Source organism: Gorilla gorilla, chromosome 11 (assembly GCF_029281585.2).
Source record: "Gorilla gorilla gorilla isolate KB3781 chromosome 11, NHGRI_mGorGor1-v2.1_pri, whole genome shotgun sequence".
NCBI classification, from domain to species: domain Eukaryota; kingdom Metazoa; phylum Chordata; class Mammalia; order Primates; family Hominidae; genus Gorilla; species Gorilla gorilla.
Window position 1 is genome coordinate 143,864,118 of NC_073235.2, and position 23,051 is coordinate 143,887,168.

Consider the following 23,051-nt stretch of genomic DNA (forward strand, 5'->3'; position numbering starts at 1 on the left):
AGGTGAAAGACACCTGCTTTTATTATGGACAGAGCCGATTGGGTGGCGTGGTCCCATGAGTTTTCAAGGTCATCATCCAGACTCGAGCAGGTTTGCCTTTTAGTTGAGGGCAGGGGGCAATACTGTAGGGGACGCCGGTGGCCCCAGCACGTTGCCCAAAGTGTGCCTGGTCTTCGGTCTGCAGGACAGTTCTCAGCTCTCACAGAACATCATGGCCAGCTTGGGGCCAGGGTCTGCCCTTGACTCTGTTCCACTTCACCCAAGGTGGGGCTGGGGCTTTGGCACTTAGGGAACCCCAGATGGCTGTGAGGGCTGAGGGCCACTGGACTAAAGGGGGTGGTGCTGAAAAGCAGTTCTGCACTCAGAGGAGGCACCTGTGCACTGGACTGAATCAGATCCCTGTCTCAACCCACCCCAGGCTCCAGGAGCGCCTGTCACATGTTGGCACACATGTGCACATGTGAACATAGACAGTAGTGCTCACCTATATGTACACACACATACACACGGAAACATGTCCGTGCACAGCATGCACGTACACCTGGTGACTGATCAAAGGTGAGGCGACCGTTCGATGTTGAAAACCAAAAGCTGGAGGCACTGCCCCTCAAGCCAGGAGGCGGGCGTGCGTCAGCATAGTCTGGCCAGCAGGGCGAGGCTCTCCCTAGCCTTAGGGGAGGCTGCAGGTGACGCCGGTCTCAACAGCGTGCTGTCTGCAGCAAATCTGTTGCTGGGGCCGACTCCCAAACGGGGCTGTGGAGGCCCGGTGGCTTTCAGAGGCGTATCCATGGGAGTAGGTGTCATGTATCAAATAGGACATTCAAAGTCAGCTGTTACCACGGCTACAGAAATGCCAGTCTTTTCCTAAGAGTGCGAATGGACACACACATGTGCATACGTGCACACATGTCCCCACACATGCACCCTCAGGCTCTCACGGAGCCCTGGGTGCCTACAGCAGGACGTCCAGGACGGGAACACCACAGTGCACTACGCCCTCCTCAGCGCCTCCTGGGCTGTGCTCTGCTACTACGCCGAAGACCTGCGCCTGAAGCTGCCCTTGCAGGTACGTGGGAGGCATGGGGACAGGGTGGGCCTGGAGGTCCCGGACCCCACACACTGCGTTCAGCTGCCAGTGCCGACAGCCTCAGGAGGGCTCCCTGCTCAGAGGCCTCAGGGGCTCCTCCTACCCACCCCGACACCAGGCCCCAAGAAACCTCACTGGGCAAACGGCAGGTGGTGGCATCCCCCACAGTGGGCTCCCGGGAGGTGGGGTCGGGTGAACAGTGTGTGTGCACTGAGCTGACCCCTCCAGGCCCAGACCCCCGCCAGGCCACCTGCTGAGGGCCCTGCCTGTGGACACGGGGTGGAGAAGGCTGCCTCCAGGTGACCTCAGGAAGATGGGCCTGGATGTGGGTCCGCCACCCACCGCACTGGCTGGCCTGACTCTCACTGCATGCGGGTGGCAGAGACACGCTACTTACCGGTTCCCACCCCTTTTCCACTTGAGGGTCTCTGGGCTACAAATTGACAAGCTGAGCAGCCTCAGAGCCTGAGGCCCTGAGAGGGGAAGGGGTTCACCTGGGCCCTCACAGGGTCTACCATGCTCCTTCCCTCTGCTGGAGCCCCTTCGCCCATTGCCCAATTTGCAAACTTACACAACCTCCACTCCCACCTGGAGCATTTGCCCTCCTCCCGGGAGTGGGAGGAGCCACTGACGTTTCCTTCCAGGAGTTACCCAACCAGGCCTCCAACTGGTCGGCTGGCCTGCTGGCATGGCTGGGCATCCCCAACGTCCTGCTGGAGGTTGTGCCAGACGTACCCCCCGAGTACTACTCCTGCCAGTTCAGAGTGAACAAGCTGCCACGGTAAGGCAGGGGCCCTGCCAGTCAGAGGAAAGAACAGGAGTGAGTGGGAGTCGGTGAATGAGTGAGCGGAACTTGGTGCTTCCCCAGGACTCTCCTCACCTGGAGTTTTCGGCAGGGAATCTGAGGCCAGGTGGGCACGCTTATCGCGTGTCTGCATTTCCAAATGCCGCTGTGTCAGCCGGGCTGGGGCAGTTGTGCTGCAGGACAGATAACCCCCCTAAGGCCCAGTGGCTGGACACGCAAGGTCTAGTTCCTGCTCAGGCACATGTGTGGTGGGGCGGCGCGGTACCTGCTCACCACGGTCTCTCAGGGCCCGGGCGTTGGAGGCTCTGTCTCATCACAGCGTCCCCAACTGTGGAGGTAGAATACAGGGACACGTTTGGCCCATGCTGGCTCCCTCCTGGAAATGACACGTGTGTCGTCCACACACATTACTACTGGACAAAGCCAGTTGCACTATGGCACCAGGCCTACAGACTAGGGGAGTCCAGAAGTGGCAGGGACCACTGTCGGGGAACCAGTGCTGAAGGCGGCCTTTCTGCCACACGGGATGCCTCCTTTTGGGGCTGGTGGGAAATTCAACCTCACTCCGTGTTGCCCCACCTATGGCTTCCCAAGATTCTGGTTTCCCAGGGAGGGCCCCTACCCAGTCACTGTCCGCACTGCCCACGAGCACCCTCGGCCCCATGACGGAGCTTCAGGGCAGCACACGGGATGGGGCTCCCTGGCCAGCCTGGCCCTCTCTACACCGCCCTGCCCTGTGCCCAACCACAGTTTGCTTCCCCCCACCCTGTGTGTGGTGAGGGGTTCTGGGTATCTGGGGGCCTGCTGTGGCCTCCTGTTCCTGGGGATGTGAAAAGGCATAATCGGGAGCTGCTGACCTGCCGGGGAACCAGCTGCTTCTCCTGGGGCCAGGGCTGTGTCCACAGGCCTGTGCTCCTGCGTGCGTGCCAGCACCCGGGCCCCAAACCTTCTGCACCGTTCACATGCCCACAGCTTCCTCCAAACCTTCTGCACTGTTCACATGCCCACAGCTTCCTCGGGAGTGACAACCAGGACACCTTCTTCACAAGCACCAAGAGGCACCAAATTGTGAGTGGGGGTTCCCTGCCGCGGGCCTCAAACCCTGACCTGGCTCTGAAGATCCTGCCAGCCCCCAGCCTCCATGGATGCAGAAAGGCCTGCTTGAGACCAGAGGGCTGAGGCCTGGAGCCCGGAGGCTTTGGAAACTTTAGAGGCTGACCTCACCTCGCTACACAGGGCAGGCCATGGGCTGGGATTGGGGAGGGGTGGGGAAGGGCCCAGTTCCCCTCCGGGACCCCAGGGCTCAAAATAGATATTGGATCTATGGACACGTGGGACAGCTGAGACTAGCCCCAGGCAGGGTGGGTCCTGCTGGCTGGGAGCAGACCTGCCCTGCAGCGTCGGAGGAAGGGTGGCCCCAGGTGGTGCAGGCCCAAGGCACCCCAGCAGGAGGCCTGTTCCTGAGGCCTACCCAAGAGAGGCCCTGCTGACCACCACGGGGCACACAGTCACGTGGGCTGCCCAGGTCGGGGGCAGGGCACACCCTGGACACAGCTGACTACCAGGCTGCAGTGTTCACCGTCACCCAGGGTGCGGGTCCAGAGTGGGCTGCGCACGGCCAGGCAGGGGCCCAGCTTCAGGTGCAGACTGGACTCCCACATGCCGTGTGGCTCTGGTCAAGGACTCTGAGCCTGCACAGTGGGAGAATGAGCACTACCCTGGCACAGGGGCATCCTGCATGTGCGGTGGTGACACAAAGTCCCAGGCCTTTCCATCAGATCGCTGTTGTCACCAGAAGGCTGAGGGAGGCCGTCCGTGGCCTTGGCCTAAAGACAGGCTAGCTAGGACTTCCCTGTTCTGCTATCACGTGACAAGTGACCTGCGCCATCCTCCACGTCCCCTGCAGCTGTTTGAGATCCTGGCCAAGACCCCGTACGGCCACGAGAAGAAAAACCTGCTTGGGATCCACCAGCTGCTGGCAGAGGGTGTCCTCAGTGCTGCCTTTCCCCTGCACGACGTGAGCTTGGGGGCTGGGGGCTCCAGCCTGGGTATTGGAGATGAGTCCCCTTGGGTGCTATTGGCCGCCAGGGAGGCGGGTGTGGGGCAGGCATGGTCAGCTGGCGTGGCCACCCAGGAGTCAGAACACTAAATGCACACACATGCGGCGATGTGATCAGGCCATCCAGTGGCCTGTCCGGGGCCTCAGGTCCGGCTCTGCGGGGACTGCAGCCCACACTGCAGTGCCCAACACGGGAACAGGCCGGTCCCTGGGCTCTAGATGCTATGGCTCTGTCTCTCTGGGTAGCTTCTCTTGCTGGGAAAGACAGTGAGGTCTCCTATCCCCCTCCAGAAGCTGGGTAAACTGAGGCAATGCCAAAGCGGGCACTGACCAGGGCAGCTGCCACTGCACCTGTTCCTGTCAGCCTTACCATCATCCCTGAGAAAACAGCCACTGTGGGGAGCAGGAGGCCATTTATTCCCTCACCCGCCCAAGCCTTCCCCCTTGGCCGAGCAGGGGAGGGGCCTTGCAGGCAGCCAGGGCATCCGGGGCCTGGTCAGGCCTGAGCCCACTGCTGCGTGGCCAGGGGTCCAGTCCTGCCCCAACGCTGTCATGAGGGTTAAATGAAAAAGTGGGTGTGGAAATGCCAGGTGTCCCACCTTGCTGGGGTGGCTCCTCCCGCCAGCCAGGGCCCAGGATGCACAGCACAGGACACGAGCCTGGGGACTCTCCAACCCAGAGAAGGTGCTGGACCCTAGACCACCGCCACTGGCTTCTCTCAGGGTGGCCTCTCCAGGCCCTTCCCCGCCCTGAACCCTCGCAGTCCAGGAGTCAGAGGGGCCTCACCACACATGTCCCCTCCTCAGAGAGGTCCTCCCGGACCACCCTGTACCCGCCCCTCCACATTACTCTATTTTTTCTTCATGGAGCAATCCCAGACTCCCAGGCCTGTCTGCCCATGTCCCACACCGAAGCCCCCGCGCCTACAACAGTGCCCAGTGGGGTCAGCTGGGGGAGCCTCCCACCCACAGGCCGCTCGCCCCCAGGGCCCCTTCAAGATGCCCCCAGGGGGCCCGCAGGTTCCACGCCTCAACCAGCGCCAAGTCCTTTTCCAGCACTGGGCGCGCTGGGGCAAGTGGAACAAGTACCAGCCCCTGGACCACGTGCGCAGGTACTTCGGGGAGAAGGTGGCCCTCTACTTCGCCTGGCTCGGTGAGTCCTCCCCGCTGCCCCCCAGACCAGCTGGGCTCCCCCAGCTTGGTCTCAGGCTGTAACAATTTGCCAGCCCATGCCCCTAGAGGGCAGCGTGCGTGGGGGCCTGGACGGTGGGCGCAGCTCTTGGCTCGACCGGGCTGCCCTCCTGGCTCCCCCCAAGCCCACTCACTCTAACTGGGCGCCATGACGATGCCGGGCCCTGGCCTCCTAATGCTCCAGTAACAGTGCTGAGAGCCGCTTCTGCTGGTGGGGGTCTCTCCTGACTCCCTCCCCGACTGTCACTGGCCCATGAGGCCCTGGGGCCACCCCAGGAACTTCCATCCTAGGGTCCAGGCCAAGCCTCTCATCTCCTCCAAGCAGGCCGGCACTTTCTAGATGCCCATCTGCCCCAGGCAACCCCAGAGCTGTTCCTCCTGGGTCCTGGCTGCCCTCACCCCACTCAGCTCTTGGCACCCTCCCTTCCCCATCCTGGGTCAGCCCCAACCCCTTCATTCTGTGCCCCAGAACTTCCAAAGCCCTTTCTCGTCCCCACACACAGCCCCACAGTGGACCCAGACAATGGAGCCGGCCAGGGCAGCGGGCGGGGCCGGCAGGCATGGAAGGGCAGCCGGGGCACAGCATCGGGGCAGAGGGACAGCTCCTGTGTGCCAGGACTCACCCAGCCATCTCAGGGCCTGGAGCAGCCACCCTGGGACAGCACGGCCAGGCTGTGGGCTTCTGGGGTCAAGCAAGGCCAGGGCTGGATCTGGGCTCCAGGCAGGCTTGCATTTCACAGCAGTCACTCTGGCCAGCAGAGAGTCAGGCAGGAGACAAGACACCAGGCCTGGACTGAGTCAGGCGGGAGACAGGACACCAGGCCCAGGACTGGACTAGCCCTATGGGAGGCAGTGGGGGTACATGCTGAGGGCCTGGGGTAACTGAGGGATTGCAGCTGTGGTCAGATGAGGCAGGGGCCAGGGTAGGGGTTGGGTGGTGGGGAGGGAGGCACCTGGAATGACTCGTGGTTTCCCTGGGGCTGGAACACGGGTGGGCCCACACCTCTGTGGTGGGCAGGACGTTGAGGGACTTCTCTGTCCGTCCCGGGCAGGTTGGTTGGAGTGAGCTGGCTGAGGAGAAGGCATCCAGAGGCGGAGAGCCTGGTGGGCTGGAGCCCCAGCAGCATTGGTGTTGGGGTCAATGTGGTAGGGGTGTCCAGAGTCTAGGGCAGAGGCCCAGGAGGGTGGGCCGTGCCAGAGCTGCCAGGGAGAGCTGTGTACCTCTTGGCCTCCTCACATAGGGCCCCAGCCCCCAAGCTGGGCTGAGGGTGGTCCCTAGGGGACAAGCATGGCTGTGCAGACCCCTACCTGGGGCCCCCAAGCCTGGGTTCCTGATGGTGGACCCCTGCCATCCTCTCTACAGGGTTTTACACAGGCTGGCTCCTGCCAGCGGCAGTGGTGGGCACACTGGTGTTCCTGGTGGGCTGCTTCCTGGTGTTCTCAGACATACCCACGTGAGTGTTCCCTCTCCGCAGCTCTGGGGCCTGGTGCTGGGCCTCCAGATGGGTGTGGGGCGGGGGGACCCCTAGGTGCTAGGTCCTGTGCAGACAGCTGGTGCTTGAGGTGATTGAGGTATGAGGTGAGCACATGCCTGTCTTCAGGAGTGTCACAGAGGGCCTTGTGGACATGGCTGAAAGGCTGGCAGGTGGACAGGAGTGCTCCCAGGCTGACAGGTGGACAGGAGCGCTCCCAGGCTGACAGGTGGACAGGAGCGCTCCCAGGCTGACAGGTGGACAGGAGCGCTCCCAGGCTGACAGGTGGACAGGAGCGCTCCCAGGCTGACAGGTAGACAGGGCGCTCCCAGGCTGACAGGTAGTCAGGAGTGCTCCCAGGCTGGCACAGGTGGATAGGAGTGCTCCCAGGCTGACAGGTGGTCAGGAGTGCTCCCAGGCTGATAGGTGGACAGGAGTGCTCCCAGGCTGACAGGTAGCTAGGACTGCTGTCAGGCTGAAACAAGTAGACAGGTGTGCTCTCAGGCTGACACAGGTGGATAAGAGTGCTCCAAGGCTGACAGGTGGACAGGAGTGCTTCCAGTCTGACAGGTGGACAGGAGTGCTCCAAGGCTGACAGGTGGACAGGAGTGCTCCCAGTCTGACAGGTGGACAGGAGTGCTCCCAGGCTGACAGGTGGACAGGAGTGCTCCCAGGCTGACAGGTGGGCAGGAGTGCTCCCAGCCTGACACAGGTGGGCAGGAGTGCTCCCAGGCTGACACAGGTGGACAGGAGTGCTCCCAGTCTGACAGGTGGACAGGAGTGCTCCCAGGCTGACACAGGTGAACAGGAGTGCTCCCAGTCTGACAGGTGGACAGGAGTGCTCCCAGGCTGACAGGTGGACAGGAGTGCTCCCAGGCTGACACAGGTGGTCAGGAGTGCTCCCAGGCTGACACAGGTGGTCAGGAGTGCTCCCAGGCTGACACAGGTGGACAGGAGTGTTCCAAGGCTGACAGATGGGCAGGAGTGCTCCCATGCTAATTTTATTGGCACTCTTGTTTATTATAATAATGTAAGCTTTCTTATAATATTAATAAATGGGCTTGTGTTTTAGTTTATCATGGAACTGAAATTCAGAAACTTAACTCAGACATTGTCATGGCATATATTTTTAAAACAACTATTTTTTTAAGAAGTGCTGGGCCTGGCAAAGGCAGTGGTGGACAGAGAGGACAAGGGAGGCGCCTGGCTGGGAGGAGCAAGCAGCCCCCCTCCCCCATTAGCTCCCACCCCTCCGCTCCATGCCTTGCAGGCAGGAACTGTGTGGCAGCAAGGACAGCTTCGAGATGTGCCCACTTTGCCTCGACTGCCCTTTCTGGCTGCTCTCCAGCGCCTGTGCCCTGGCCCAGGTATGAGAAGAGGTGGGTGGGGTAAGGGATTTGAGAGTCGGGGTTGAGGAGGGCAGCTCCCCTCGTCCTGGTCCTGACTCTGCCTGCACCAGCCCCTGTCCTGCTTGTCACCAGCTAAAGGCAGAACACTCCATGAGCTCCTTAACCTTTGTTCTCTCGCCTGGAACTGGGGTTACGCCCGGCACACACCTCCCAGCACTTGGCAGAGTGGCCCATGTTAGTGCTTCCCCCTTGAGGACACCCCACACCAGGACTCTAGCTCTGGCACTCTGGGGGCACCTGGCCCTTGGCTCCAAGGTGGACAAACCCTGGAGACCCCAGGGCACAGGCAAAACCAAAGGTTTGGACTTCTGAGCAGAATTCCCAGCTTACAAGACCTGGGCAGGAGGCTCCTGCAGTCTCTGAGCCCCACTGTCCCCACTCCCGCCTGGCATGCTTCCTGGGTCTGTCCACCTTCCCAGGGGCCTCAGGGCCTCGCTTGTACCCCACATGCACTGGACCCAGAGCCCTTGGCACTACTGATGGGCCAGACGCCGTTTGACCTCACTTCTGGGAATCCACTTGGATGTTTCCTAGGACCACAAATGGGGACTTAAAACAGCAGAAGCTTATTCTCACAGACCCGGGGCCAGAGTCCAGAATCAAGCTGTTGGCAGGCTTGGCCACTTCTGGGGACTCAGCCCCAGGCCTCTCTCCTGGTTTCTGGTGCTGCTGGCAGTCCTTGGTCCTCCCTGGCTTGTGGCCGCCTCATTCCAATCTCTGCTTCCATCTCCACCTGGCCTTCCCTTCTGTGTCTGCGTGCTGGTTCCTCTTCTCCCCTCTTGTAAGGGTTTGTCCAGAGTACTCTCATCTGGAGATCCTTACCTTACATCTGCAAAGGCCCTTATTCAAATAAGATTACACTCTGAGGTTCCCAACGAACATAGCTTTTGGGGGCCAGAATTCAACTCACTACAGGTCATCCTCTGGTTCCAAAACTTCATGCCCATCCCACGTGCAAAATACACTCACCTCATCCCAGCATCCTCCAAAGTCTCAACCCCTTACAGCATTAACTCTAGGTCCAAAACCTCATGAAAATATCAGCTCAGAAAGTCCCAAATCGCATCCTCAAAATTAGGTGTGGGTGAGACCTGGGTGTGAGCCGTCCTGAGGCAAAATTCCTCTCCCTCTGTGGGTCTGTGCTTCCAAAACACAGTCGGGGGGCCGGGCACGGTGGCTCACGCCTGTAATCCCAGCACTTTGGGAGGCCGAGGCGGGCAGATCATGAGGTCAGGAGATCAAGACCATCCTGGCTAACACGGTGAAACCTCGTCTCTACTAAAAATACAAAAATTTAGCCGGGCGTGGTGGCGGGCGCCTGTAGTCCCAGCTACTTGGGAGACTGAGGCAGGAGAATGGCGTGAACCCGGGAGGCGGAGCGTGCAGTGAGCCGAGATCGCGCCACTGCACTCCAGCCTGGGCGACAGAGCCAGACTCCGTCTCAAGCAAACAAACAAAAAATACACAGTCGGGGGAGGTGTGTGGGATGCACACTCCCATTCCAGGAGGAAGGAACACTGGAAGGAACAAGGGGCCTCCAGTCCCAAGCAAGTCTGGACGCCCCCCCTCCCTGCCACAGGCCGGCCGGCTGTTCGACCACGGCGGCACCGTGTTCTTCAGCTTGTTCATGGCACTGTGGGCCGTGCTGCTGCTGGAGTACTGGAAGCGGAAGAGCGCCACGCTGGCCTACCGCTGGGACTGCTCTGACTACGAGGACATTGAGGTGAGCCACCCCCGCTGGACCACGGTCACACCCGGCGAGGGCCGCCACTGAGCACCGGCTCCCTTCCAGGAGAGGCCTCGGCCCCAGTTTGCCGCCTCAGCCCCCATGACAGCCCCGAACCCCATCACGGGTGAGGACGAGCCCTACTTCCCTGAGAGGAGCCGCGCGCGCCGCATGCTGGCCGGCTCTGTGGTGATCGTGGTGATGGTATGCGGTCCCCCTGCCCTCCACTCACGCCTCCATCCTCCTGCACCATGTGGGGTGGTTTTGTCCCCCATCTCACCTTGGTGCCGTGGCCAGATGCCTCCTCTGGGCACAGAACCCTCACTCCCCGCAGAGAGGCCCCCATGTGCCCGGGCTCGGCCGTGGGGTCCCGGCTGAGAGCAGGTGTGAGTCATACAGAGGGCCTGGGAGGGTCTCCCCGTGGGGCATTTTTCAAGCAAGGGGGTTGGTTTCAAGGAAAAGAGAGGCAGGCACCCCAGCAGGGCCATTCACTGCACCCTGTCTTGCCTTCCAGCCAAAGGGGCTTCCTAATAGGACCCCTCACGCCCCTGCCAAGATGTCAGGAATCCGCAATTCCTGGGATGGGATGGCTCTCTGACACTCACAGTGGCTGCCTTGACACCCAGATGTGGCCCAGCCTCTAACTCTAACCCCACCCCACCTCTGCCTGAGCAACTCATCAGGAAGGACATAGCCTGGGAGCACAGCCGGGGCTGGAGGCAGGGGCCTTCCTAGAGGTGGCAGTGCTGGGGCCAGCAGTGGACTAGAAGAGCTGTCGGGGGCCATGGCCTGAGGGTGCTGGGGTGCCCAAGACACCGTGAAGGGGTCTCACGGGCCTCCCTGCCCCTGCAGGTGGCCGTGGTGGTCATGTGCCTCGTGTCTATCATCCTGTACCGTGCCATCATGGCCATCGTGGTGTCCAGGTCGGGCAACACCCTCCTCGCAGCCTGGGTGAGCCTCTGCCGCCTGCCTCGGGGGGCCCTGAGCAGCCCCTCCTCCAGCTCTGACGGCCTGTCTCCCGTCAGGCCTCGCGCATCGCCAGCCTCACGGGGTCTGTAGTGAACCTTGTCTTCATCCTCATCCTCTCCAAGATCTATGTATCCCTGGCCCACGTCCTGACACGATGGGGTGAGTGGGCTGAGGCCGGCCAGGCACTGACCAGGGGCCCACCCTGCCGGCCGCAAGCCAGAACGTGACTTTCTCACTCACTGACACACACGGCCCTCATTTCTATTTCTTTCTTCTTTTTTCTTTTGAGACAGGATCTCACTCTGTTGCCCAAGCTGGAGTGCACTGGCACGATCATGGCTCACTATAGCCTTGACCTCCCAGGCTCAGGGGATCCTCCTGCCTCAGCCTCCTCAGTACCTGGACCACTGTGCCCAGCTGAATTTTTTTTTTTTTTTTTTTGATAGAGACAGGGGTCTCACTGTGTGGCTCAGGCTGGTCTCAAGCTCCTGGCCTCAAGTGATCCTCCTGCCTAGGCCTCTCAAAGTGCTGGGATTACAGGCATGAGCCACAGCACCTGGTTTTCTTTCTCTTATTTTTTGTTTTTGGCACCCCAGGTGGGACACAAACAATCCCTGGGTTAGGAAGCCAGTGCTCCCCATTTCTAAATGTGCTACAGATTGGAGTTGTCTGAGCCTCCCCAGAGGCCCCCTTAAAAGAGCAGTGAGCAGGGCCTTCCTGGAGATAAAGGACCCTGAGGGCACTCCAGCACCCAAAGAGTTCTCGCCCCTCCACAGGGTCCCCCTCCAGGCTGTGAGGTCCCCCAGGTGGGAGATGTCCCTCTAGGATAGGGCCGCTGAGCCTCTGTTGGGTGGCGTGGGGGATCAGCTGCTGGGCTGGGCAGCTACCTCTCAGTTCTTCCCTCCCTCTTCCTCTCCCATCGGTCTTCTCTTTCTCTGTCTCATTTCCTGAGGACAAACACTTATGACCAACCTATTCATTCCATAAGCTGCTGCCTCTCACCAGCCCTGCTCTAGCCCTGGGGGTGAACAGTCTTAAACAAAAGCTGGCAGCCCCGCCCTGGAGCCCAGGTTCTAGGAGAGGGGATAGAACTGGCTGCCTGCACAGCTACAGAGAATGGGAGAGGGCTTAAGTGCTGAGGAGGAAGTGCCTCCTGGTGGGTGGCCAGGGGAAGGTGGGTGTCGGGGAAAGACCTTTGCAGGTGGCAGGTGTCTCAGGGAGAGGTTCCTGGTTCTGGACGGCCAAGGGTAGGGCCCTGAGGGGAGCCACCCATTTGTTTCTGCAACTGTGGGGTTGCTGTGGGGTGTTGAGCCTCCCTCTTTCCCTCCCGTGACCTTTAGCCTTTTATGCTCCTGCCTCCGGCACCTGCACCGGAGCCCAGTCCGCTGCACAGCCTTGGCATCGAGCCTCTATTCTGTTTCTCTGACCCATCCCCTGACCACTCACCCGTGTGCACCACATTCATTATTAGTGTTGGGATATAGGGTATTATCAATTTTCCCAACTCCTGTTAATCAACATGTTTTTGGGTGACTTTGGAAATGTCACACTTTGTCTCCTTCTTTTAAATATCTGGATGATATGGCCTTTTCCTCACCCATGTGTGGCAAGGTGGTCCTAGGAGAGGGGGCCCCTAGTTGGATGCTGGTGACTCCCCCAGGGACTGAGCCCAGGCTCTCCATGCCACAGAAATGCACCGCACCCAGACCAAGTTCGAGGACGCCTTCACCCTCAAGGTGTTCATCTTCCAGTTCGTCAACTTCTACTCCTCACCCGTCTACATTGCCTTCTTCAAGGGCAGGTTGGTGGGCACCTCTCCCTCTGGCCACAGCTTGCCCCAGCTTAGTTCTGCTCATGTTTCCCGCTGCCTGGGTACCAGGCATCATCCAGCCGTGCTCAGGCAGGTGGAGGACAGAACAGGAGACCCAGGCAGGGGACGGGGCCCATGCCTCCTGGCACCTCTGAGCAAACAGGGGCTGCCCACCTCTTGGTCCCTACCCAGCTCGGGGGTCCACAGGAGGCCCAGCTCACAGCCGGGACTCTATGCCACAGTTCGTGCTTCCTCCAGGGCAGGTGCAGCAGCTCTGCTGAGGCCTCCAGATCCCAGGGAAGTGGGAGGAGACAGGAAGGATCCCATCAAGGCTCATGATCTTGACTTTCTCTTAGGTTTGTGGGATACCCAGGCAACTACCACACCTTGTTTGGAGTCCGCAATGAGGAGGTGAGTGTGCCTGAGGCCCGGGACTGGGGGATGAGCTGTGTGCTTCCTCTCACTTCCATTCGAGCTTTGATTTGCAGCAATTCCTCCTGCCACCGGCTACTTCATCGCCCAGCCAGGGCCAGCTGTGCAGCTGACCACTCAGGGCTCCCAGCCTCTCTTCACCACTTATTCTGACCCCCGATATGCCCCATTCAGAACCACACCCAAAACACTCCAGGCCGGGCACAGTGGCTCACGCCTGTAATCTCAGCACTTAGGGAGGCTGAGGGAGGAGGATCGCTTGAGCCCAAGAGTACGACACCAGCTTGGACAACATAGTGAGTCCTCATCACCACAAAAATAAAAAAAAAAAGCAAACCAAAAACCCTACCCCACCCAGCCGGCCCAGCCCGTATTACTCTTTCCCCATTTTAACCCAATTCACACCTGAGACAAGTGTGAGCCATTACGGTGGGCGCAGGGCCTCTGGCACACAGGCCCACAGGGGCTGGCCTCCTCATGGCACACAGATGTTGCAGGGGCTGGCCTCCTCACAGGCTTGGCGTGCTGCCGCCATGGCTGTCAGGGATCTCCCTGTGGCCAGCTGTCCTCTCCCCATCAGCACAGTGGGCTCTGCCTGTGACTGTATCTCTAAGAGCCTTAGTGACTCCGTATCTCTGAGAGCCAGGCGTGAACCTGGTTTTTCAGAAAGCAAATGGAAGTTCACCTGGTGGAGGATGAAGCATTGTTGTCATGGGGGTCCCTGCAAAGCAGACCCCAAGACAGAGATTCTGGTGCAAGTAACTGATGTGTGCATCACCCCAGAAGTAGTCTCCACTGTGCCACAGCCCCTCCAAGACACTGTAGAGAAGCCCTCAAAACTGTTCCCGACGCACAGCCCCTCCTGGGTGAGGGCCAGGCATGTCCCAGCAGCTGGGGTCGCAGGCAGCAGGGTGGGTGCATCTGGAGCCATCCACAGGTGGCCTCTGGGCTCGGCTGGGACCTAAGTGGACCCCTGCTGAGTGACCCCTGGCCTGAAAGACCTCTTCTCCTTTTGGAAGAGGAGGAGGAGGAGAGAAACTTCGCATGGGGCCTAGGCCATGAGCCAGCCCAACTGCAAAGTGGCTGCCCCCGAAGGGGTGGTGTCCATTTCATGTGAGAGGGGAAAGGGAAGGCTGGGGATGGAGTGGGGAGTGTGGCTGCGGGTGCCACAATGGACCAGCCAGAGGGCTCTCAATTGTAAGTGGGAAAAGTTCCCAACTCAAACTGGCTTAAATGAAAAAGGGAGTTTTCGGCCAGGCGTGGTGGCTCATGCCTGTAATCCCAGCACTTTGGGAGGCCAAGGCAGGTGGATCATGAGGTCAGGAGTTCAAGAATAGCCTGGCCAATATGGTGAAATCCCGTCTCTACTAAAAATGCAAAAATTAGCCAGGCGTGATGGCACGCACCTGTAGTCCCAGCTACTCGGGAGGCTGAGGCAGGAGAATCGCTTGAACCCAGGAGGCGGAGGCTGCAGGGAGTTTTCTTGGCTCCTGTACTGAAAATGCTCAGGGCTGCGCGGGCTTAGGTACGAATGATCCAGGCGTTAAAAATGCTGCACTGCTATTCCCAGCATTGCCTGTGCTCTCAGAAAGATTATCCCCATCTGGAGGGAAGGTGCCCTGCAGTGCGGCCGACACTCTCGGACTTAGCACCCCTTGCAAGGCACGTGTTCCCAGGAACTCCACCTCTCACTGGCTCGAACTGGGTCATCGATTGGTGGGGCCTGCCTTGTGGGTCTGTCTTGAAGCCAGAGGCTACAGTCAGCCCCATGTAACCCCTTGTGGGTCTCCAAAGGAAAACTGGGGTGCCATTAGGTACATATAGCAGTGCCCCCTGCAGCTTTCCAATGCAGTCTTCCAGCTGGACCTGGGGGCTCCTGTGAGGTCGGGAGGGGGTGTTATGGTGGGAGCATCTCTGCAACCCTCCAGGTGGCCAAGGCATGTCAGAAGGGAGGTGGGGGCCGGGATGAGGGCCAGCTTTGAGACAAGAAGGGATGGGTGGGTGAGTGGCTGGTCCCCCTCTCCCAGCTAACCTGAGCCCTGCTGCCATAGTGCGCGGCTGGAGGCTGCCTCATCGAGCTGGCACAGGAGCTCCTGGTCATCATGGTGGGCAAGCAGGTCATCAACAACATGCAGGAGGTCCTCATCCCGTGAGTCCCCCACTCCTCCCTGGGTGGCATCCAAGGACCAAGGGACCCCAGAGCACCTGGCAGTAGCAGCCTCCAGCCCGGCCCTAGCTGGGAGAAGAGGTGAAGGGAAGGCACCTTGCCTGGGGAGGGGGATGGGGAGTGTGCCCGGCCGTCTGCCCGGGCTCTGGGCTGCCCGCCCTGCAGCTGCCCTATGGCTGGCTGAGGTCTTCTGGGTTGTGGTTGTGGGAGATGCTACCCCTGGGACCAGCTTTGGCTGGGGAGGGGGTCTAGGCTCCTGGGCCCAAGGCTGGGGTGATGGCTCTGTCCGTTCAGAGATGCTGCAGCTGGGCCAGAGTATTCCTTGGCATCCCCAGCCCCCAACGCAGCACAAGAGGGAGGAGGAAAAGGAGGCCCCAGGGTTGATCCTCAGACACACGTCTGCCTCAGATGCCCCTGCCAGGGACACCCTGACCACAAGGCTCCCATAGCCAGAGTCCTTCAAAGAGGCTGCCCAGGGCCTCTCCTCCCGCTCAAGGCCGCACTGACCTGATCGCCCTCCCAGCGCCCCCTGAACACCTGATCTGCCCCCAGAAGGCAGCTCCCAAATCAGCACTGACATTTCTGGGCCACCACAAATAGCAGTTGGGAGATGGTGGCCATGCCACATCCCGAGAGATGGCCCTGCCTCTTGGAACTATTGGTGCTGTGAAACCACAAGACCATAAGGTGCAGGGTGGAGCTCCATGCCTGGCAGGAGCAGGGCACGGATGAGTGACAGTGTGATAAGGCAACATGCACACATGCCCCTGTGTAGGACGAACCCAAACGTGGGCCTCCACATCTGCTTTCCCTGGGACACCACAGTCGTCCTCGTCCACTCCCTCCCAACCTTGGCAGAGCTCTTGGCACTGCTTTGCAGTTCCGGGAGGAGCCCATTACCCCTAAAGCCTTAAGGAACAATGCGGGGGGCTGGGCGGGTGGACTGCCCTCCCACATCTGACCAACAGACACAGACGCTTTCACTGAGTCCGATCTGCAAAGCTGTTGGCTCTCACTGTGTCCACCCCCTCGGCCCCAGACCCCATCCCTCCCTGCTGCCCTTCAATTGCAAAGCAACAGGCTTGTCCCGGCCACATCTCCCCCAGGACTATAGCAGCCACTGAGACCCATGTTGGATCAAAGGCCATTTTCCTGTATTCCCGTCCCCAGGAAATTAAAGGGCTGGTGGCAGAAGTTCCGGCTTCGCTCCAAGAAGAGGAAGGCGGGAGCTTCTGCAGGGGCTAGCCAGGGGCCCTGGGAGGCCGACTATGAGCTTGTACCCTGTGAGGGTCTGTTCGACGAGTACCTGGAAATGGGTAGGAGCCCGTCAGCAGCTGCGGCAGTGGCTGGCGCCGTGGGCAGGGATGGGCAGCCACTCTGCTCAGGGGCCTCCCAGCCTGACATTCCTGTGTCTGCATCTGCCCTGAAATGTGCTGTGGGGGTGGGGTGGGGACAGAGGGTCGGGCCTGTGGAGAATCCAGAAAGGAATTCTTTTCCCCTGAGAGTGCCCAGGAGGGTTGGCTGAGGACAGAGGGGCACCGGCACAGGGAGGAGGCCCCCAGGGCCATTGCAGAGCTCCCCTGGGGTCCCTGGACCTAGAAAGCATGGGCCAGAGCAAGGAAAGAATTAGGAAAGCAGGCCCTGGGGGCTGACAGAAGTCCTCCAAGGGTGAAGCCACAGTGGGAGGCAGCGGCCTGGAGAGCCAATGTTCCCAGAAATCTCAATGCCCACGCTATTTGCAGACCTACCCCTGTCACCTTACCAGGTGGTGGCCAGTGCCAGGGGCTCACTGCCTGCACAGGTGGTGCACTCTGGAGGGTGGGTCTGTATCACCTGTGCCATCCCTGCAGTGCAGGGTCTGACTCTGAGCTGACAAAAGGGAGAAGGAATCATCAGGCAGTTTGTTTGTTTTTGTTTTGTTTTTTGAGACGGAGTCTCCCTCTGTCGCCCAGGCTGGAGTGCAGTGGCGCCATCTCGGCTTACTCCAACCTCCACCTCCCAGGTTCAAGCAATTCTCCTGCCTCAGCCTCCCGAGTAGCTGGGATTACAGGCGCCCGCCACCATGCCCGGCTAATTTTGTATTTTTAGTAGAGGCGGAGTTTCACCGTGTTGGCCAGGCTGGTCTCGAACTCCTGACCTCAGGTGATCCACCTGCCTCGGCCTCCCAAAGTGCTGGGGATTACAGGCGTGAGACACTGTGCCCGGCAGGCAGCTCTTAACCTAGCAAGCGGGCATGTGAGCCGGCAGGCCCCGGAGCTCCCCAGCGTAGCCGCGGCATCTGTGGAAAGGGAGCAGGCCAGTTCCCAGGGCGAGGAGTGGACGCCCTGACCCTCCTCCACTGAACCCTGGACCCCAATGATCTCACTAGTAATTCTCGGTGAAGATCCAGAAACCCCTTCCGAAGAGCCATCACCTAACAGCTCCCCTGTGGGGTGACTGGAGAAGCTGGTTGTAAAATCAGAAGCAGGTTTCTGCCCCCACGCCTGCCCTGAGTTAGTTCCTGAGCTCACCGAGCCGGAGAAGGCCCGTGACCAGCCAGAAACACGGAGCGCAGGGCAGGACAGCCGGCCTGAGGCCGGTCAGGAGAGGTGGCCCTGGCGCTGCGCGGTCCAGGACGAGGGAGACCAGGAGGTGGGGGCGGAATGAGCCGCGATGGGGTGGCGGCACCACGTGGACTGGCCGGTCCTCCGCGGGGGGCGCGTTCCGAGGGCTGAGGGCGGACGGTGGCGGAGAGCCCGGCCGTGACCCCCTCCCCGCAGTGCTGCAGTTCGGCTTCGTCACCATCTTCGTGGCCGCCTGTCCGCTCGCGCCGCTCTTCGCCCTGCTCAACAACTGGGTGGAGATCCGCTTGGACGCGCGCAAGTTCGTCTGCGAGTACCGGCGCCCGGTGGCCGAGCGCGCCCAGGACATCGGCATCTGGTTCCACATCCTGGCGGGCCTCACGCACCTGGCGGTCATCAGCAACGTGAGGCCCGGGCGGGAGCGGGGCGGGGGGCAGCGGGGGCGCGCAGGGGGGGTGGAGGCAGCGGGGGCGCGCAGGGGGGGGTGGAGGCAGCGGGGGCGCGCAGGGGCGGGGGCGGCGGGGGCGCGCAGGGGCGGGGGCGGCGGGGGCGCGCAGGGGGGTGGAGGCAGCGGGGGCGCGCAGGGGGGGTGGAGGCAGCGGGGGAGCGCAGGGGCGGGGGCGCGCGGGGGCGCGCGGGGGCGGAGGCAGCGGGGGCGCGCAGGGGCGGGGGCGCGCAGGGGCGGGGCGGGGCGGCGGGGGCGCGCAGGGGCGGGGCGGCGGGGGCGCGCAGGGACGGGGCGGAGGCGGCGGGGGCGCGCAGGGGCGGGGGCAGCGGGGGCGCGCAGGGGCGGAGCGGGGTCGCCTCGCGCTGACCCCTGTGGCGCCCAGGCCTTCCTCCTGGCCTTCTCGTCCGACTTCCTGCCCCGCGCCTACTACCGGTGGACCCGCGCCCACGACCTGCGCGGCTTCCTCAACTTCACGCTGGCGCGCGCCCCGTCCTCCTTCGCCGCCGCGCACAACCGCACGTGCAGGTGAGCCCCGCGCCAGGTGGAGGGGGCCGCGGGCGCACGAGGACGAGGCGGAGCGGGGCTCGGGTGGGGTAGGGGTGCGGCGGTGGGGAGCCAGGAGTGGCGGGCACCGCGGGGCAAGGCCGGGGGAGGGAGGGAGCTGGGGGCGCCGTGGGCAGGGGCTGGGGGGAGGTTCCCCGCGGTAAGGGACGGGGCTTTGCGGGGCTGGAGGGCAAATCGTGGATTCTAGGTGAATTGCTAGTTGGTCATAGTGTAGCAGGACGAGTCGCAGACAAAACTCCTCAGACACCGGATTAAAGAAGGAAGAGGTTTTTTTATTCGGCCGGGGGCGTCGGCAGACTGGTGTCTTAAGAGCGGAGCTCCCCGAAAAAGAAATTCTTAGCCCTTTGAAGGGCTTACAACTCTAAGGGGTCTACGGGAAAGGGTCATAATAGATCAAGTAAGCGTGAGGAACGTGACTGGGGGCTACATACATCAGCTAACAGAACAAAAAGTTTTACAGTGCTTTCTCATCCAGCGTCTGGAGTTCACAGATAACACCAGTAGTTTTGGTCAGGGGTTAATATTATTGTTATTTTAACCGCCAGGGCCAGGTGGTGGCGCCAGGGTCATCTAGCTATTTATCTTCTGTTTCTTTCCAGCTTTTTGCTTTCTTCCTTTTCTCCTGTCTTATAAACTAGGGAAAAGGGGAGGTTGGGGAGAAACTGGGAAGGACAACAGGAGAAGTGGTGGCCTCATACCATAATAGAACCTGCAGAGCAGGTAGGATGTACTTCACCCGCAGTTGTGGAGACTTCCTTTGTGATCTGGTTACAATGAAGTTTTGCATGTGTTTCAATAAACTTGAAAAGCATCATAGTCTCCTAATTTTGGAGCAAATCTCAGCAGTAAAATTACGAACCATAGGGTTATCAGTCTTTTCATGTCGGTCTCTCTCAGGTTTTGCTTTTGCTCTATGTATTTTCAGCTTTTTAGTTGCATACGAATTCATACTTGTGATCTCTTCATAATGGATACTTACTTTTTCCTTTTATTCTTTATCTTTTTTATTCCTCCTCTCCTGACTTCTGGTGGATGGGTAAAAGTGTTCTGGTTTTTTTATTATTATTATTATTCTTTTGCTTATTTGGAACCGATGGCATATATTTCTATTATTTTAGGGGTTAATCATATGTTTAGCATACATTCTTTTTTCTTTTTTTTTTAGAGACTGGGTCTTGCTCTGTATCCCATTCTAGAATGCAGTGCCACAATTATAGCTCACTGCACCCTAGAATTCCTGGGCTCAAGCAATCCTCCCACCTCAGCTTCCTGACAAGCCAGAACTACAGGCGTGTGCCACCAGGCCTGGCTTTTTTTTTTTTCTTTAAAGAGATGGGGTCTTGCTATGTTATGTTACTAAGGCTAGTCTCAAACTCCTGGCCTCAAGCAATGCCCTGGCCTCCCAAAGCACTGGGATTACAGGCACAAGCCACCACACCCGGCTAGCACACATTCTTAACTATATATTATCCTAACAAAGCCTGAATGAACTCAGTTTTATTTCCTCTCTCTGTGTATGACTAGGATCTTCACATGCCTTACCACCTAGTAAGCACCAATCTCTCCATCTTATTATTGTTACATGGAGTTTCAGTTTTACTGTTAAAAACACACATGAAAAAACATTTTCAGTCATCTGTTTATCAAATTTGTTTGTGTATTTTGTTAACTTCTGTGGTTACAGTAATTTCTTATGTATTGCTTTCTCTGAGTCTTTTTTTTCTTGCTGAAGTATATCCTTTAGTAATTCTTTCAGTAAAGGTATGTGGTTAGTGGGGTCTTCACATGCAGAAATGCATATACATATGTATGCATAGAGATATGTATCACGCATATGTATGATAATATCGCCATGCATTTTTGTCCTTCAAATAGCGGATATAAAAGTATAGGTTGAGTTATTTTCTCTCAGTTCTTTGGAAATATTATTCTTTTGTGACTTGGCTTTTCTGATTGGAAGCATTCATAGCATTTAAGAATTTTTCTGGCTGGGCACGGTACCTCATGCTTATAATCCCAGCACTTTGGGAGTCCTAGGCAGATGGATCACTTGAGGCCAGGAGTTCAAGATCAGCCTGGCAAACATGGTGAAACCCCGTCTCTACTAAAAATAACACACACACACACACACACACACACACACACACACACACACACACATTATCTGGGTGTGGAGCACATGCCTGTAATCCCACCTACTTGGAAGGCTGACTCACAAGAATCGCTTGAACCTGGGAGGCAGAGGTTGCAGTGAGCTGTGATCGTGTCACTGCACTCCAGCCTGGGCAACAGAGTGAGACTCTGTCTCAAAAACAAAAGTTTTCTGTAATCCCAGCATTTTAGGAGGCTGAGTTGGGAGGGCTGCTTGAGCTCAGGAGTTTGAGACCAGCCTGAGCAACATGGTGAGACCTCAGTTTAAAAAATTAGCTGAGCCTGGAGGCATGCGCCTATAGTCCCAGCTACTTGGGAGGCTGAGGTGGGAGGATTGCTTGAGCCCGGGAGGTCAGGGCTGCAGGGAGCTGTGATCATGCCAGCGCACTCCAGCTTCGGTAACAGAGACAGAGACTGTCTGTTAAAACATTTTTTTGACCTGGCACGGTGGCTCACGCCTGTAATCCTAGCACTTTGGGAGGCCGAGGCAGGTGGATCATTTGAGGTCAGGAGTTCGAGACCAGCCTGACCAACATGGTGAAACTCCGTCCCTGTTAAAAATACAAAAAAAGGCTGCGCACGGTGGCTCATGCCTATGATCCCAGCACTTTGGGAGGCCAAGACCATCCTGGTTAACACCGTGAAACCCCATCTCTACTAAAAATACAAAAATTAGCCGGGCGTGGTGGTGGACACCTGTAGTCCCAGCTACTTAGTAGGCTGAGGCGGGAGAATGGCATGAATCCAGGAGGTGGAGCTTGCAGTCAGCCGAGATTGTGCCACTGCACTCCAGCCTGGGCAACAGAGCAAGACTCTGTCTCAGAAAAACAAGAACAACAACAAACAACCTGGCTGTGGCGGTTCACGCCTGTAATCTCAGCTGCTCTGGAGGCTGGGGCAGGAGGATCATTTCAACTCAGGAGGTGGAGGTTGCAGTGAGCCGAGATGGCACCACTGCACTCCAGCCTGGGCAACAGAATGAGATGCTGTCTCAGGAAAAAAAAAAGAAAAAAAGAAAAAAGCACTACCTTTACAGATGCCTGCTGGTGAAACAAATCAAAGAAAATGATATTTTTATTTTATTTATTTATTTTATTTTATTATTTTTTTTTGAGACGGAGTCTTGCTCTGTTGCCCAGGCTGGAGTGCAATGGCGCGATCTTGCCTCACTGCACGCAGCCTCCGCCTCCTAGGTTCAAGCGATTTTCCTGCCTCAGCCTCCCAAGTAGCTGGGATTACAGGCGCCCACCACCACGCCTGGCTAATTTTTGTATATTTAGTAGAGATGAGGTTTCACCATGTGGGCAAAGCTGGTCTTGAACTCCTGACCTCAGGTGATCCGCCTGCCTCGGCCTCCCAAAGTGCTGGGATTACAGGCCTGAGCCACCTTTTGCGCCCGTCCTATTCTCTTTTTTCTTTGAGACAGAGTCTTGCTCTGTCACCCAGGCTGGAGTACAGTGGCGTGATCTGGGCTCACTGCAACCCCCGCCTCCTGGGTTCTTGTGCATCAGCCTCCCAAGTAGCTGGGATTACAGGCATGCGCCACCACACCCAGATGATTTTTTTTTTTTTTTTTTTTTTGTATTTTTAGTAGAGACAAAGGTTTCACCATGTTGGCCAGGCTGGTCTCAAACTCCGAACCTCAGGTGATCTGCCTGCCTCGGCCTCCCAAAGTGTTGAGCCACTGCACTTGGCCTAGGGAAGGGATTATTTCTTTTTTTTCTTTTGAGATGGAGTTTTCCTCTTGTCGCCCAGGCTGGAGTGCAGTGGCATGATCTTGGCTCACTGCAACCTCCACCTCCCAGGTTCAAGCGATTCTCCTGCTTCAGCCTCCTGAGTAGCTGGGATTACAGGTGCCTGCCACCATGCCCAGCTACTCTTTTATATTTTTAGTAGAGACGGAGGTTTCACCATGTTGGCCAGGCTAGTTTTGAACTCCTGACCTCAAGTGATCCACCTGCCTCAGCCTTCTAAAGCACTGGGATGGCCGGGCGCGGGGGCTCATGCCTGTATTCCCAGCACTGTGGGAGGTTGAGGCCGGTGGATCACAAAGTCAGAAGATTGAGACCATCCTGGCTAACACGGTGAAACCCCGTCTTGACTAAAAATACAAAAAATTAGCTGGGCATTGTGGCACGGGCCTGTAGTCCCAGCTACTCAGGAGGCTAAGGCAGGAGAATCGCTTGAACCCAGGAGGCGGA

At 58.6% G+C, this 23,051-nt stretch overlaps 1 protein-coding gene across 1 annotated transcript in view; it reads left to right on the top strand.

Moving 5' to 3' along the window:
- The window catches only part of ANO7 (anoctamin 7), a 44,181-nt gene that overhangs the window by 11,047 nt on the left and 10,083 nt on the right, over positions 1-23,051 (top strand). Inside the window, exons 5-21 of the mRNA XM_031007184.3 lie at positions 959-1,066; positions 1,732-1,868; positions 2,903-2,960; positions 3,799-3,909; positions 4,938-5,103; positions 6,505-6,595; positions 7,884-7,980; positions 9,602-9,745; positions 9,815-9,952; positions 10,601-10,699; positions 10,774-10,876; positions 12,407-12,518; positions 12,884-12,938; positions 15,011-15,108; positions 16,297-16,442; positions 17,886-18,091; positions 18,518-18,660. Coding sequence (XP_030863044.3) covers positions 959-1,066; positions 1,732-1,868; positions 2,903-2,960; positions 3,799-3,909; positions 4,938-5,103; positions 6,505-6,595; positions 7,884-7,980; positions 9,602-9,745; positions 9,815-9,952; positions 10,601-10,699; positions 10,774-10,876; positions 12,407-12,518; positions 12,884-12,938; positions 15,011-15,108; positions 16,297-16,442; positions 17,886-18,091; positions 18,518-18,660 — 2,012 coding nt within the window. The remainder of the gene's footprint in view (positions 1-958; positions 1,067-1,731; positions 1,869-2,902; positions 2,961-3,798; positions 3,910-4,937; positions 5,104-6,504; positions 6,596-7,883; positions 7,981-9,601; positions 9,746-9,814; positions 9,953-10,600; positions 10,700-10,773; positions 10,877-12,406; positions 12,519-12,883; positions 12,939-15,010; positions 15,109-16,296; positions 16,443-17,885; positions 18,092-18,517; positions 18,661-23,051) is intronic.